The following is a 17,518-nucleotide window of genomic DNA, read 5'->3' on the forward strand; positions in this document are numbered from 1 at the left end:
GTAGTTTATACAGAGTTAATATCCTTTTACAGCAACAAAATAAAACCTCCGAATAATAAGATCATAAGCTTAGACTTCAAAACTTTTCATTTCAATGTTTTCAAATATCTTGCAACGAAAATGTTCATTCGTGTTTCTACCTTTCTTAAAGATGATAACATGAACCTTCTTCCCATACAATAAAGACACCAGAATCAAATGATGTAACGAAATCCCAATCCAGCGAACAGTAATTTTTTGAAGACTTGTTTTTTGAAAGTACTCTATCGGGAAGAGGAGTCCAAGGCTCAAGAAAGCGATAAAACAAATATAACACATGGTTGTAGCTTCGAAAAACACGCTTGGGACTTTACGGCCATGGTAAGCCTGTTTTACACATATCAGATAGAGGATAATGGTGTAAGCCAGGCCTAAATGGAAATGTGTGTTAGTGTTACACATAATTTCTTTCTGGAGCAAATCTGGTTTTCTATGTGATAGAACTTTAGGTTTCTCTTTCCAAACAGCAACAAAGTATATTGCTATATTAATCGCCAACATGAGCAAAACAAAGAAGAATTGAGCCAACTTTGAATTGCGCACTTCAGATTTTGTTATACGAATCTTGTTGGCGAATGCGTTTAAACATCTTTGTGTTCGAATAACCATGGTCGATACAATGATCGCGTTTAGGGTCGAAATACTGATAGGTCTTACTGCGCATGTCCCTTGAGTAGGCTCTCCAAGGAAAAGCAATGGAAAGGTGATTTGGACACCAAGGATGGCTAACAGTTGAATGCCTGTTAAGACACGATCGCAGCTTTTAACGGTTGGCGTATCTCGGTATTTAACGAAAACCACAACATAGAAAAGAGTATATAGTCCTGTAAGACAGGAGCAAATTATTGATTTAAAACCAGGGGCAGTGTATACGGTTAAGTAATGCTTGGTGTGAGTGTCCACGCAAGTGCGATGTTTTTCGCTGTTGGTGTGATAGAGAGGACATGGTCTACAATGATGATTTCCCGGCCTCCTCTTAAACATATCTGGTGCACATTGCTTGCAAGCAATGCCATATTCCTTAGTATACTCGGTAGACTTATTTTCAAAGCTCTTATATCTTGCTTCACGGCCTGCAATGCATACAGATTTTGGACATTCTGTAGAATTGAAATGGCGGAATGCTGACTTAAGCCTGGCTTTTGATTTGGGTGTTGAGATACCAGTATGGTTTGGAACGTTGTTCGCATCTCGGTAAATTAGTTTGGAATTAAAGTATGAATTCAAAATCATACTGATTTGGTCTCTTCTCTTTCCATTACGCCATTGTGCTGTTTCCAATCTTGCAAACTTTTTTAACATGTAAACAATGACTTTATAAACGTCTCTAAGCTTTCTTTTTTTAATATCATTGATAACGAATCCAGTGGACGCATTTAAAGTTGTCAACGTGTCTCTAAATTCGTAAGCTTTGAAACGACGACTGTTTTCCATAGTTGAGATGATTTGGGTTGAGTTTGGGTGTTCTAGATCATGGACTATCCATTGTTTTTGTGGTGACGTATCTTCACTCTTCATTTGGTTGGTGTACCTCCTCAAAAATGCAGTCTGGAATGAAAAAATATCTCGGTCAATATAAAGATAGAAATCACCTTTTAGAAAACAAACGAGTATATACTTTGTCACTTCCCAGCTGGCACAAGATGTTTGAACATTTTGCTTAAACCTAGTGAAGGGGCCAAAATCTCAACTCGGCTTATACTGAATCCAGTGATAGTTTAAAGATTAAAAGCTGATAAATTGAAGATAACTGAGCTTTATATAGACCATGGAGGCAGTTTCTCAACCCAGCTACTTCTCTAAAAACTCCGATCAAAATGGCGGAAAAAGCTTAGTCCAGGGATACATAAAGGTCAGTTGTTAGTCCAGGGTTTATAAAAGTCAGTGGTTAAAATATACCTCTTCCTTGGGTGGACCGAACAGGAAAACCACTTTTAAAGCTTGATCCTTCCTTAGTGTTGCAATTCCTTTCGAAAGTTGAGATGCGCTATCAGCATTGACTTTGTAGTGAACAAAACAATATTTCTTGTTGATCAACTTATCTATGAACCTCTTTGTTAACGTCCGATAGGTTTGATGATACTTTGAACTTGAACTGAGAAAAACAACTGCAATATGTTTCCAATCAAATATTCTCATAAGGTCTAATAACTGAGTAATTGATTGTGAATCTTTATCGCGTACCTCGTACGTTGACGTCACGTAGAACCCTTTATGCTGGAAGAGCGATAACCGGGAGACGTATCGAGGCGCCCGAAAACGCCGGTTGAGTAGTATGACGGGTATATTGGTGGTGGAAAGAAGTTCACAAAGTAACCGCGTTTGTATTTGCAAATTCAAGTGAGCCATAATGAGAGATACAGTTAGACTTCGAGCTTTACCGGTCTTTTTTTGTTTCATTGTGAATTGGTAGGATAACATCATATCGACGAATCTTTCGGTAAGTGCTTCAGTGCTGTTGCAAACATCATATGATATATATTCAAAATTCGATTTCGTGTGGAATGTATATGAAATCAAACGGTCTTCGACGATAGGGTATGTTTGAGTGTCCGTTTCTGGAAAGTTTCTACATAGCGAGTGAAATCCAACGACATGAAGTGTCATCCTTTTTCTAGCGTGTGCAATGTTTTGATGCGAGTAAAAAGCGAAAGTAAGAAAAATCAAATTCACAAAACTGGACGATTTTTTCGTCGCCATTATCAAACTTCAATATCAAAACATCTCTCTGCTATAAAGAAAGATGTGCCTGAAGAAATGCGCCTGTGAGCTATACCACACATATATACAAAAAGCCGGAAAGGTTTTCCCTTTGTAAATCTTTCTCTCAGGTTCAAGATATTAATTTTTTCAAGTATAATCGCCATTTCTTAATGAAGAGTTTATTTCTTGTGATTTTCAATTTCAGTTAATTTAAAAAATCAACAAAATTTCAAAGATTTTAAAAGTTGTGAAATCCGGATGCGATCTGTATTCAGGTTTTTTTAGTTGTTGAAAATTCTTCCAAAATTAAAAATTCCCTATCTTAGATCTTTCTGAAACACGAATATATCTGAAAAACGCATAATGGCGGCAACGTAAGCTGAAGGTACAGTCAGGGTGACAAATTTAATTTCACTAAACTTTAAGACCTTAAAATTTCCCCTAAGTTGAACGTAAACATATCGAAAAGTCTGTTACCAAATAAAGGCACAGAGACAAATAAAAAAAAAACATTAATATTTCCACAGATAGCGCCCAAAAATTAGACCGCCCGCATTCTCCTCCACTCATTGTAAACACTATCATCGATGACGTCATTTATTATAAAAATCTTTCCCTTAGCAACAGTCACAGACCTATAGAATTAAAACTGGAAAGACTTTCTTCTCAGATGAAAGAAAAAGAAGCCGGTGTGCTAATTTCTTTCGATGAAAACGACCGAGTTGAATAAACAAAGGTTGAAGTCTAAACGTGTTGGAGAAACTAATGAAAAAAATTCGGAAATACCAAACTTCTGTTTGCTTACGGTATTATTTTCATGAAACCCATTCCAGGTTTCACTTTCGAGCTCAGCTTCGCGATCATAACATATTCAAAATGGTAACATAATTGGCGTCACATATAAACAAAAACAATATTTGACGTCAGTTATTCTAAAATATCTTATACATATTAAAGAGCGTTACAAATTTTTTTCATACAACTAAACAGTTTAGCTTGTTTTACCTCGCATCACCACACAGTTCCTGTACAACCGCACTTTTTTGCAATCCAATCGCTCAACCTTCATTCATTCCAAAGGATAACTACATCTTACATAAACAACTCCTAAATACTTTTTGGTGATCATTTTCATTCTATACACAATGGCATCGAAGAACGCTAACGTTACGACAAAAACTGCCGCTCAAACCGCTCAGGTAAGTCTTATTTTTCTTTTCTAACATATTCTCATTCCTCGAGTCGATTTATGTTTTGAATTAAGGCTGTTCCGAGTTATAATTTATCAATATTCCATCATACATTTTAATCTTCTATCAGTTTAAGGTCTAAAATGTTTCACTGTGTTACTAACATTAAGGTTTGAAGTCAATCTTTTTTTTTACAAATTCTGACAAATGTTATGCCTTTATTCGCCTTCTTAGAAACGTAGTAGGTCAAATTTTTAAACGTTCAGAACTATTTGTCTAAATTATACATACGTTATCGTATTTAGGGTAAAGGTAGGGCTAAGAAGTCTATTTTCGGTTCTATTTTATCTAAGTTATACCTATGCTATCTTGTTTAGGGTTAAAATAGGACTAACTCATCACATTAAAGCTTATTTATCCAAGCTAATACCTATGCCATCATATTCAACGCTAAGATATAGCTGAATTATCAATATTCGCGTCTATTTATCTGAGTTTTATCTTGATATTTTGTTTCAAGCTAAGATATACAAACTTATCTATATTAGGATCTGCTTTTCTAAGTTATATTCTAGGGAAAAGGTCAAGCAAAATTACCTATACTAGGGCCTAATGAATTAAGCATTCAATGTTTTAGGCTAAAATAAGTCCTCGTTAACTTTCATAGACTATGTTAATTAAGTTGACACTTTTTCGGGGTTAAGTTATGTTAAGTTAGGGCTAAGTTATCTTTACTTTGGCTGTTGATTTAAATTATACTAACACTAACTTGTTTAGGGCTAAGCTCTGGTTTAGTCGGCCCACTTTTAGCCCTGTCTATTCTAATTGCAAATTAAAGAGGGCATAAAGCGGGCTGTCTAAAGTCGATGCATAGCCCTCTTTTGACGTCAATGCAATGTCTTCTTTCAAACCTTTCCAAGCAAAGATTTTAACAACCAACTTTGTGCCCTCTTTCTGCCTACTCTAACAATTAGAATAGGCAGGGCAGAAAGTCGGCCGTCTAAACTAGAGCTTAGTCAGGGCTGAGCGATCTGTGCTAAGCCTGTTTATATCGATTATACTTATGTTACCTCGTCAAAGACGAAGGTAAGGCAAAGTTAAGATTAGGATTGTTTTATCTAAGTTATACCTGTATTATGTTTCGCTTGAGGCTGATGTAGGGAATAGCTATTACCTATAAATAAGTCACGGTCTATTGATCTTATTTATTTCTTATCTTATCTCCTTCTCGTTCCTGGTAAAGTTAAGGCGGCTGTTAAATTTTTTCATCTCTTTATCCGTTGCATTTCAAACACCTCTAGATCTATCACACCTAGTTACATCCCTTAGTCTATTGCGTTTCAAAAACTTCTACATCTCTTAGACTTCTACATTCCTTAGACCTTTGCATTTGAAAGATCTTTTAATCTATTTAGTCCTTTGCATTTAAAAGACCTCTAATTCTCAAAGAAATTAATGCATCTCAAACAATAATTCAGTACCGTCACAACGTAGAAAACTTTACTTCTCACCCTTCCCAAAGACGTCGATGCACTGGCATCAGTATCCAAGATGGAAAATGTTTAATTCAATTGTTAAGTACTTTCTGTTTCGTGAATACTGATTCCAGAGCATGAGTAACCTATAAAAGTCATCTGTGTATGCAGGGCTATCACCAACTAATATAACCGACTAACAGACTGCACTAAATAGAATCCATTCATTGAGATCGATCGCAGACATTGCATTTAACCTCAAGGTTTCTCTTTTGATAAAAAAAGTTAAATCTCAAACACCTTGACACTTGGTTTCTAGAGCACCCTTCATTCTCGCGCAACTTTAAGTTCGTTTTAAGGAAACATAAAAGTAGTTACAAGATTCAAAAAATAACTGGATCCAGCGTGATACAGATCAAAACAAAAATGTCAAAAAAAAAACAGAATTAAAACTCTCCAATTGTTTCTATTGTTTTACAAGTTTTGTTAACTGATTTAATTATTCATTGGTATCATGATAATACAGTACGGATTTTCTGTGTCGGACTGTGTTTACTGAATTTACTCACAACGAACTACAATCATGGTCATAATATATTGGCACTTTTGGCTAATTTACAATTTTTCGAAAATTGAAGTTCGAGCGAGAATGTCAATTTTTTTGCCTTCAACTTGATTTCATCGAGTATTTCGATCTGGGAGGGATTTATTGGTTTCTAGGCTATATTTCAAGCCCTACTGGACCATTTTTGAACTTTTGGATCCTCAGATCCTAAGGTCCTAAGTCTTAAGTCTAGCGTTAAAACTCAGAGTTAAAACTCTACCATTCGAACCTACTTTAGAGCACTTACAAATCGATTGTGGTTTCAAAACACCCCGGTGAATTTCCCTTTTGTGCCAAGTATTTTGTCCATGATTGTAGTGAAGAAGAAGATTAAGCAAACCGATTTAAGCTTAAACTTTTCCCTCCCATTTCAGGTTAACAGCGCCAAAGTGATAAAAAATGCGCCGGCCTCTATGGCTTCCATCCAGGCTCCTTCGTCGGTCTACCCACTGGCTGTGGCAGGGTCCGAAGCCAAATCCACTAAACCTTCTACAGGTCATGAACTCAACAAACAAGCCGCACCAAGTCTTGTCGACACTATTGTGGAGTCTACCATCGAGGTTGCCGTCCCAGCTGAACCTTCCGCCACTGACGCCACCAAGGGCGCCAACGCCATGGAGCAGCCACCTACCTCATCCAATGTGAAGCATGATGAGGGCGGTGATGCCAGTGAGAGCGACCCTGTGTCCGTCGAGGATATCGAACTTGCCGTTGATAACCCACAGGATTCAACTACCGCTAATTTGTCAGCAGACACCCCAACCACACCTGGGGAGACTACTCCTGAGCCTACGAACAGACCACGGGCCACTGTTTCTTTAGCCGACTACGAGCTACGATCGTATAGCAAGTCGTTGACTGTCTTGTCAACACAAGTCTCAGTGGTGACCCCATCTGCCACGCCATCGTTACCCCACATCTTAGTCCAGACTGAGCGATCCGTCGATGAGCTTAAACTTGCCTCACCACCTACCACATCTGACCTTACACTCCCCGATAATAGTCAGGCCCCGGTCCAGACCTCACAAACTGAGTCAGAGGAGCCGGCTACCTCCACAACCCCAAAGAAGGAGAAGGGTAAAGGAGTCACCTTTTCCCAAAAAGATGGCAAAACTGCTGAAGATAGCCAAGACATTACTGATAATGTTGCCCCAGAGGTAAGAGAATTACTTTTTTGATTGATTGTAAGAATATAAAGTTTCCAGTACTGGAAAAGGGAATTAAAGAAGGCACGTGCTTAAACTACTAAATTTACAATTATGGAGCGTCGTTGTTTAAAGGGGCGGCGTAGGTGAGGTGTCAACATTCAGGCTAAGGTATGAGTCGCATGTCTAACATTTTCAAAGTTTTCTGGATTTATTTATGCGAATCAACGCTTCCAAACATTAAATCTCTCGAAAATAAACCCGATTTAAGCATTATCAAGAGGGACGTACACAAAAATAGCTTTTAGAAGCTAAAATCATGTATGATTTCATTCTATTGCAGGACCAGGACCAAGAGGCAGCTGAAGAGATTATCCTCGCCAATTTATCTTTGGAAGATCGCGTACTCTACCAACAAAAGATGATTGACAACTTGCTCTTGGAGAAGGATGACATGCAGTATGAATTCAACAAGATGGAACAGGATTTGAAACGCCAAAACGCCAAATTATGGCTCGTCAATGGCGGTAAAGCTCTTCTTATCCGAAAGTACCGCAAAGATATGAAGGAGTTGAACGAAACAAGCACGCGCCAGGTAAGTTGACATGCAGTATGTATTATTGCAGATAATAAAATCGCTAAGAAAAATTTGCAGCTTTTTAAACGAATCATCTAAATAAAATAGCGCGCGCTACGTCAGGTAATTGTTTCATTCGACAATTGAATGTCTTTTTATACTAAAATTACATAAATTCGAGAAGCAACTTCATAGGGGACATCAACATAGTACGCACGCAAAAAGTTATCCAGATTTTTGCCACCCCTTCACCTTGTACGTAGAGAACAATAGAAATAGAAATGACGTCATTTAAACAACAGTCGCATGCTTTTGGCATGATCAAACATATTTTTCTATCACACTACCACGAACTTGGTGAAACCTAATTTACCAATCAAAGGAAAATTTAACAATTTCAATTCTTTCATTATTTAATTCCATTCTCATTATTCTTCAGGGAGAGACAATAGCTAACTTAGCATTGGAGCTTGATCAGACTAAAGCAAGCCTCACTGAGGCAAATGAGAAAGTAACAAAGGCTTCGGCTGATCTCGAAGCAATGGTTAGTAAGCATGACGCGTCAAGAGGGTTGTGTAGAGAATTAACCAAAATATCTGATGGTTACCGAGAACGTCTCAGAGAGATTCGCCACAACAAATTCACCAGTAGATGTGGCCGCTTCTTCCGCCGTTTGGTGTCACCGTCAAAATGGTGCGGCTCCGCACCCACAGCGGAGCAACAAAGACAAAACATGTAAGTTAATTTCGCGGCTTGGACACTTGTCATTTTTCCATATGATTATTTTCATATGAATTCCTTGCTTCTTTTTGAAATGATTTTTTTGTTGAAAGCATTTTAAACGGGGCACGATTGTAAATTTCAATTGCGGGTCGAAGAGAGGTTTAGGACTTATGACAGTGTGTTTTTTATCAATATTCTTTATATATGAAAAGAAACACCTTCGCCATAACTGTTAAACCTCCCTTTGATCCGCCATTGAAATTTATCTTTTCACGCCCCTGCCGCTCTGGATTGAATACGCCCTCGAGTAATTTTGCGATCGCTACTCTAAAAACAAAATCAGTGCATTTTTTTCAACATCTTCATGCTCGCACCAAAAGCTTTATTTTGAAAAACACAAAGAAAGTTTATACCAACTAAAACTAAGTTCATATGAAAAATGACAAGTGCCTGAGCCTCGAAATTAACACATAAATGTTTTTCAAGGGGAATGCAGTGTTGGAATGGTAATCGTTTTGTGATGGTCTTTTTCAACGAAAAGCCCTCACTTCAACATCATGGAAAAACTAGAGCATAATGAAAACACTTCTGATACTGAATTCTCCTTGGAAATGCATTGCCCAAAGCGTCTGTAAATTTGTAAAAAAGCTTTTTTTAAACTGAGTTGTATTTTATGTTTGTTCACTTGAATTATATTTTTATACATACACAAAATGCTAATAAAAGGCTCTATTTTCGTAGTCTACACAATAGACAGCTCCAGGCTTTTAAGAGTAGGAGTTTTACCATTGAGTTTCAAGCCCGAAGGGCTAGAGGTCAATCTCTAACCTTTCTCAGGCAAGAAAAATTGAAGCCTTAAAATATGCGCCGTATTTTTGATGACGGATTGAATCTAGCAATTCCTTTGTTTTCGAGTGATATATTTTTCAAAATTAAGCGTTAAATTTTAGTTTCAATCTGTCATTTGTGTAAAAACCAGGCGGGTCGCTCAATGCCGCGCAACTTTGGTAGGATTTGTTGGCAATTTAATTGTTTTATCGAAACTAAGCCATGCTTATCTGGTCGCTGATACTACAGTGGAATCTCTCTATTTCGACTACCATCTATCTCGACTACCCTCTATCTCGACTACCCTATATCTCGAATTTCAAACAAAATATCTGGTCCCTAGAATGCATTTTTAGGCTAATTTCCTTGTTCTAGCTCGAACTTTTATTAAATGATGTCAGTTATAGAATTTTGATCTTCAAATTTTTCGTTTGCATGTAACAAAATGGTGGAATAGTCAAGAAAATACCGTAAAACTGTTAAAATGCTATAAGCTTTTTTCACATATACGTAAAATTTTACTTAAGACCTTCAGGAATGGGGAATTTCCCTAAGCTTACGTAGCGTTTTAAGGCCTTAAGTAGAGTTTGAAGGAAAAGTCACTTAAGACCCTCTTACAGGACAAAAACTGTACTTAAGGGCGGGGAAATTCCCAAAAGACAGCCTTACGCACAATTTTTTGTAAGGTCTAAAGTAAGATTCTACGTACATGTGAAAAAAGCTTAAGTAACTAAGACCAACCCAGCTTTCTGCTTACCTAAATAAATTGATTTTTGGGGAATTACTAAAGAAAATAAATGCTGCATCCTTTGATCCAATAATATCAGACTTTCTTTATCTCGAACTTTCTCTATCGCGAACAGATAATTCGGTCCCTTGCGAGTCTGACTTTTCGAAAGTAACAAAAGTTATAAACCGCCTCTTCGACTCAACCTCGTAGGATTATCGTTGAAAGCATATCTACTATTTTTAATTATCTATAATTGACTATGAGTGGATACCCACGGAAACGTGTAATGTTTTTACTGACCCCTCACCTTCCATTCTGGTTAGCATACTAATACAGGATTCGAACGTCGAACGATATCTGTTTTGAAAGTGGCTGGATGGTAGTGGAAGTGGCGCTATAGCATAGTGGTCATTGAACTTGGTTGCAGCACGGGCGTCTAAGGTTCGATTCCCAATCGCAGCGGTTCACTTGGACTTAAATGAGCCTTCGCTCGTGTCAACCATGCCATGTGAGGGGGTAGTCTGTTCAAAGTGACGACGGTTTGCTCATTGAAAGCGTCAATAACTGCGAAAATGCGCCTCATAACCTCCCCAAACTCAACCAAATATAAGTAATAGAAAAAGAAAAAACCACTTACCGTATCATTGGTCGACGAATCGATGACGTATGACGCGGCAACGATGACGCAAGCGGCCAACAAAAAATGATTGGATACGCAACGACGTTTTAACGTCTCTTCACCGTCGTCAGTGGATGCGTAACGTAGCAAATCTTTCAATCGCGTACGTGAGATATAAGAGACGTCTAAGATATTGATCGCGGCTTTGAGTATGAGGTCCACGTTGACGCCGTCACAGTTACGTTCTATGAGAGAGTGGGAGAAAACTGTCACTACTGAATTGATATATATTGATAATCATTTACGTGAAGTAGAAGCTTAACACACTTAACTTTACAAACCCTGTACTAAATTACATCCACCATTTTAAAGCCTTCATGTGGTCTTAACTTTTTTAGTTTTGAGGCTAAAAAGTTCTTAAAATGTTCTTATTTTCACGATAACATTATGCGAGTCTTTTTGTGCGATATCCTAAGAAACTTGCAGCTATAAGAGTCAGTGTAGCCTTAAAATGCTTTAACTTGTTTTTAAAATTTGGCCTCGCATTGAAGCCTGTTCTTATATAGTTTGTTCTTATAAAAAGAACGTGTACATATCATACTCTTACTGAATACTTCCAACAACATTTCGATGTGAACAATGGGTGTGGTCAAAGGTAATTGATAGTTGACGGTGGTTAAAACTCTCATTTCTGATTTGTTCACCGAAGACATGGAATAATGGAGGTTGCAAGCGGACAAATATCGTTTAACCTTTGATGGGTGGACAGCCTAAAAAGACAAAATTAAGATTAACCCTATTATTATCCAGCCTTTTTTGGAGGGGAATCCTATTATATAGGGGGTTGTTTCTACCACACCTTCTATAACTTTTGATCTAGAGGTGCTATGGAGTTACAACTTGGCACAAACATTCTCTACCACAATAGATATCTATAGAAAACTTGTGACCACACACCTTACAGGAATGTAAAGAAAATCATACCTTGTAATGTGAAACAAGTTTACTAGAAATTTGTACACAGGTCATAGCACGCAGCACAACTTGATCTTTGATTCGAGCTTCAACAGAGGACCAATCAAGTTGCTTCTCCGCACTGGATGACGCTCGCACTATTTCTTGTAGCTCAGTGATATGAATTGTCATAAATCTGTGGAAGAAATTTGTTCAAGAATTTTTCACTTTTTATATTATACAATCAAGTGACTACAATGTTGCAAATTTTTAACTACAATTAAAAGTAGTGATTTTTATCAAAAATTTAAAAATTTTCCAATTATTTTTCCAGTTATGTCAAAGTATCAAAGTTTGTTCAAAATTTAAAAATTTGTGCAAAAAATGAAGTTTTCAAACATCGCAATATCTTTGAGGAATTGAGTTATTTGAGTTCCATGAAGATAAAATTAGGGTGGTCTCTATGTCAAAATGGCCCAAAAAGTAGTTACATGTGTACTGAGATGATACCACTTTCTAAATTGGAGTGGATGTACATATATGAAAACCCTTTTAGTACTCATCTATCTTAGATTTTTGAAAACCTACGGTAAGTCAAATCCTATGATTCTTAAAATATAGCTATAAATCGAAATGAATGAAAGTTCCTTACTGATCGAATAACTCAATAGCTGCATACTTCACTTCAACTGGCAACTCAAATTTCTGACAAAGGTTAAAAATCAACTCTAAAATAACAAAAAGATATCTGAAAAACTCTTCAAATAATTAGTGTATCACATAAAGACTCGCTGAAGGACAAATTTGACTGTGTTCAATCTATTCGCCATAGTTTTATTAAAGAATCAAAATTTATTACATAGTAAAAGCTTTCCAGCTACGCCATCGTCAGTACAAACAATGAAGAAAAAATTTGGCTCTTAACTCTGAAACATAACTTTTATTACTATCTAAGAAAGTATTCTCTAAATAACTAGATACAGACAAACCATGTAAAACAAAGCAAACTTTTGGAATCTACCGAAAATTTCATAGTGACCTTAAAAATATCTTCTTCAAATAAAAGAATGTGTAATCGGAATAAAAAATATCAAATGAAAAGCTGTTCTAATCAAATAAAAAGTTGTATAAAGAAGTGACATTGGTCAAGTATCCTTCCTCAGCTAATTGAGTCACAGATCAGGTCAATATAGAGTTGCTGTTTTATGAGACTGTAAAAATAACAAAAGAGATAAACTAAATTCAAGAACTTTCGCTAAAGTGAAAAAATATCACTAGATAGGAAAGAACAGATATAGGACTTTTATGGAGTTATGCTTTTACAGAGTTATGCTTTTACAGAGTTATGATTTTACGGTGCTCTACACTGCTGTTGTTACCTTAGGTAAATTCACCCCCATCTTTGAAATTCTAAGCAATTTTAAATTACCTGCAGCTTTGCCAATGTTGAATTTCCCTCTGTTGCTTGACAGATCAGCCATTGATTTTTCACATTTTTCTGCCAAAACTTTGAGACCTTCAGTAATGAGATCATCTCCAATAAATGTTTCACCCTCAACAAGACTTTCAGCTTTGGTAGAGTTTGACATTATGTTGTTTTAAACTTCTTTGATTTTCTAAAATGAAAAATAATTTAACAAAAATAAACTTGGATGGATGTTGAATTAAGTTTATTGAAGAAAGTATTCTTTTTACACTGTAGCCTTTATACCCAGACCGCTAACAATTTTCATGCCTTCAATTTGGTTTGGTGGGGATTTTAACCTACCAGATATCGACACCTAGAACCATCTACTTATGGGGGAGAGCCAACATTCAACATCTAAAAGAAACACTTGTTACAAAAGTAAACTTCTTCTGTGAAAACTTCAAAAACGACACAGTTGAAAACCAATGGTCAGACTTCAAAGGTATCGTAGAATCAACTATGAATGATATCCCATCAAAATTAAGCTCACCACGTTTCAACCAACCTTGGTTCAACAGGACTTGCAACCGTTTACTAAAAAGAACAAAGAGACTTTACAGGAGAGCCAAACGAACTCGAATGTACACTGATTGGGACAAATACAAAACAGCCTTTAAAGACTACAAGAAAGAATGCAAGGCTACTCATGACAAATTCTTACAAGAAAAAGTATTTGATGATGACTCTAACCCTAAAAAATTTTATTCATACATGAAAAGCAAACGTCAAGACAGCATTTCAATATCAGCACTAAAGGACAACAAGGGGGTCTTTATTATTGACGATTCAGGAAAAGCTAATGTCCTTAATCAGCAATACTGTAGTGTATTCTCAGTACCCGACAATAACAACCCAAAAATTGAAACACCAGAGATCAAAGATACAATGCGCGACATAATGATTTTCTTCTAATGGCATCAAATCTCTTCTAAATAAACTGCAACCAAATAAAGCCCCTGGTCCAGACAACATTTCTTCACGATTCATGAAAGAGTTTGCTGAGGAACTTACACCTGCTTTAGAACTCATATTCTCAACTTCACTCGAAAAAGGAGAACTTCCAAAAGACTGGCTTCATGCCCACGTATCACCAATCTACAAAGGTGGAAACAAAGACCGCTGCTCGCCAGAGAACTACCAACCAGTCTCACTAACGAGCATTTCATGTAAAATATTAGAACACATTATATATAGCAACATCATTAAACATCTGAACAAACACAATGCCATCACTGAGGTCCAACACGGTTTTAGAGAGAAAAGGTCATGCGAATCGCAACTGCTTATCGCTGTCAATGATTTTGCCAAAGCTCTCAACAACGGGGATCAGATGGACACCATATTGCTAGATTTCAGCAAAGCTTTTGACAAAGTTGATCATCGAAAACTTTGCCTCAAACTCGCCCACTACGGTATCAAGGGTAAATCCCTCAATTGGATCCAATCATTTCTATCAGGACAAACTCAACAAGTAATCTTAAATGGCAAATTTTCAGAGAAATCAAATGTTACCTCAGGAGTCCCACAAGGAACCGTCTTAGGACCTCTATTGTTCCTAGTCTATATTAACGACATGCCATCAGCTGTTCTCTCCTTGCTTCGACTATTCGCAGACGACGCCTACCTATATCGAATTATCAAATCAATTTACCATGCCCTCATCCTTCAGCAAGATCTTAACAGTCTCCAAGTATGGGAAAAAGATTTCAACATGGAATTTCACCCCAAAAAATGCAAGGTCTTGACAATTACAAACAAAACGAAACCCTTGAAAACATCATACAGTATTCACAATGAAACCCTCGATAAAGTTGACTCTGCAAAATACTTTGGAGTCGAAATCCATAAAAAACTAAAATGGAATATTCATGTGGCTAACATATGTAAAAAATCGAACCAGATCATCAACTTCCTACAGAGAAACCTACGAGGCTGCAACAGAACGATCAAATCCCATGCATACAAGATCTACGTGAAACCCATTCTTAATTATGCATCCTCCGTCTGGAATCCAGTCAACAACGAAAGCCTCGCTAAACAACTGGAGCAAGTCCAACGAAAAGTTGCGCGTTTCGTCTACTCCAACTGGTCCTGGAAATCCAGCCCCACAACTATGATCAACGATCTTGGCTGGGAATCCCTTGAATTCGGTCGTAAGAAAAACAATTTACTCATGCTTCACAAAATTGTTAATGAAAAAATTTCCCTACCAAAAGACTTCTTGCCCAAACGAGCAAGAATAAACAACAAATTCCAACAAGTGCATGGTAGAGTCCTGGCGTATTCCAACTCTTTTGTCCCTACCACCATTGACTGGTGGAACGAACTTCCGAATGAAGTGACCATGAATGATAACTTAACAACATTTTCTGACGAACTACTAAAACATATTTAAATCTCATTTATCCTAACTATATATTTTTACAGCTATAGCCTTACAATGAATCTTTACTTCCACTTTCAAGTCTTAGCACCTTACCCTAGAACAATCTTTGTGCCAAGTCTTAGCACCTTCAGTCTGGGAAATCCTCTCAATTGCACGCTTATGTTTCGAGGCCGTAAGCGCGCAATTGCACGGTTATCAAAATGGCAGAATTTTTAAGCGTGTAATTACACGCGTATCGAAATTGTTCTGAAACGGGCGGTAAGCGTTAAGCAAGATTGACGGGTGACGGCTTTTGCGGTAAGCGTGTAATTGCACGCTTTAAAATTTCCTATATTTTTGACACGTAATTCCTTCCGAAAGCTCTGTTGAATTTCAAAAGCCTAGGGCAGTTTTACTCAAAATTTATTGTAGAAGAAGATTCCGTAAAAATGGATTGCCCGTTAAACCATGCCTTCGCCCGAATTAGAGAATTCTGAACCCCTTGAAATCCCTAAGCAATTTCAACCGGGGCGGGAGCGGGCGTAAATTATAACCATGCAATTACGCGCTTACGCCCTCGGAACATAAGCGTGCAATTGAGAGGATTTCCCAGACTGACCTTCTCCTAGAAAAATCTTTGTGCCTTAATTCATTCATTCCTGCTTAGCATCTACTAATCTCTTGCATTATCTCTGAGCTTTACTCAATACTAGGAAGGAGTTTTATTTTTCTTTATTTTGTATATCAATAAAAATTTTTACTTAGCACATTAATTCATTTTTCATATCACTTTTCTTATGAAGTACTATAGCCTTAGTCCCTTTGTTTAACTCTTGCTCTAGTACTTATATTCTTTCCCTTAATTTTAATAAAACTTGTACTTTATAACAATAATATTTATTTTAAATCTTAAATTTTATATGTGGCGAATATGGGCTCACGCCTAATGATGCTACTTAATTAAATAGATAGATAGATAGATAGACTTAGGTAACTCGTATATATCAAGATTACGGGATTTCGAGTACGGGTTTTGTTTTCAGTGGTTTCATTTTCTATTTCAAGCCATCATTTTAGCAAAAGGTACTCGCCCATAGTTACAGGGGTTTGCGCAAAAAAAAAAACATAGAAAATTTTTCATTTGATGATTAATGCAATGAAAAATGAAACTTTTCTATGTTTTGATTTTGCGCAAACCCGTTAGCAGTGCGTCTCAAACCGCCATATTTCGAGAGCACGGAAGCGCGTCAAAACACCAGCTTTTTTAGAGTTTTGTCTCGTTTACCCAAACGCTGCAATCCTGCGTAGGCTTTGGGCTCAAGACTAGAACCCCCAATACGAGACATTGGCCTGGCCGAAAAAAAATCATCATCATCAATTTTGTTAATTGTCAGAGTCGTTTACTCACTGGAAATACGCAACTTTCTGAAGTTTCGTTTTTTTTCGGTTGTGCTTCATTTTAAAAATAACGAAGATGAAAAGTTACCATCAATCCCGCGAGTAAAAGAAAGTACTCCGACTAGTCTACGAAAAGTGCGCTCGCGCGGCGAATAGAATATCTCGCAAATTAATATATGCATAAAACTGACGAAATCCTTTCTTTTTTATGCTTAGGTGACGTCACCATCGATCCTGACTCAACAATGGAGAACCAAATTTGGCAATGTATAATTATTACGAGCGGCCGAGAAAGTTTGTGTGACGCAAAAATTGCGCGATAAACGAAGCCCTAGAAGAACGCCCACTGAAAATTGAAACCAGGAATTTATTGAATATTTCATTAATGAAGTATCAAACTTTTTGTTTTTTGTAATTATTATAAATTCATAATTTTTAAATACTATTTTTTGAATGTCAAAGGACAATTAAAGTGAATTTAAGCTGATTGGGTGGATATTGGGCGGACGGGCGTTTTGCACGTGCCGAGATTGGAAATTAAATGAGAGTAAAAGACGGGGGCGTCTTAGTATGTAATATTAATTCATTATTCTTTTATTTTTATTTTCGCGAATGAAAAATGAATTTTTGATTTTTGAATTAAGGAAATATAGTATAATATATTGTATTTGATTGTCAATGCCAAAAAATACTTACGAAT

General features: G+C 36.9%; 2 protein-coding genes across 2 annotated transcripts; one reads left to right on the plus strand and one right to left on the minus strand.

The window, feature by feature from the left end:
- Nucleotides 1-69: 69 nt before the first annotated feature.
- On the minus strand, nucleotides 70-15,586 carry LOC136803119 (uncharacterized). Its single transcript, XM_067059871.1, has 7 exons — nucleotides 15,535-15,586; nucleotides 13,017-13,203; nucleotides 12,240-12,315; nucleotides 11,618-11,783; nucleotides 11,241-11,403; nucleotides 10,652-10,878; nucleotides 70-1,587 (listed from the first exon to the last, which is right to left on the minus strand). Exons 2-7 carry the CDS (start codon nucleotides 13,174-13,176, stop codon nucleotides 70-72), a joined length of 2,310 nt encoding a protein of 769 aa, XP_066915972.1. The 5' UTR covers nucleotides 13,177-13,203; nucleotides 15,535-15,586.
- LOC136803095 (uncharacterized) lies at nucleotides 3,719-9,170 on the plus strand. Its single transcript, XM_067059847.1, has 4 exons — nucleotides 3,719-3,941; nucleotides 6,386-7,168; nucleotides 7,500-7,751; nucleotides 8,173-9,170. Exons 1-4 carry the CDS (start codon nucleotides 3,888-3,890, stop codon nucleotides 8,470-8,472), a joined length of 1,389 nt encoding a protein of 462 aa, XP_066915948.1. The 5' UTR covers nucleotides 3,719-3,887; the 3' UTR covers nucleotides 8,473-9,170.
- Nucleotides 15,587-17,518: the final 1,932 nt, after the last annotated feature.

Source organism: Clytia hemisphaerica, unplaced genomic scaffold, assembly GCF_902728285.1.
Source record: "Clytia hemisphaerica strain Z4C2 unplaced genomic scaffold, Clytia hemisphaerica genome assembly, whole genome shotgun sequence".
NCBI classification, from domain to species: domain Eukaryota; kingdom Metazoa; phylum Cnidaria; class Hydrozoa; order Leptothecata; family Clytiidae; genus Clytia; species Clytia hemisphaerica.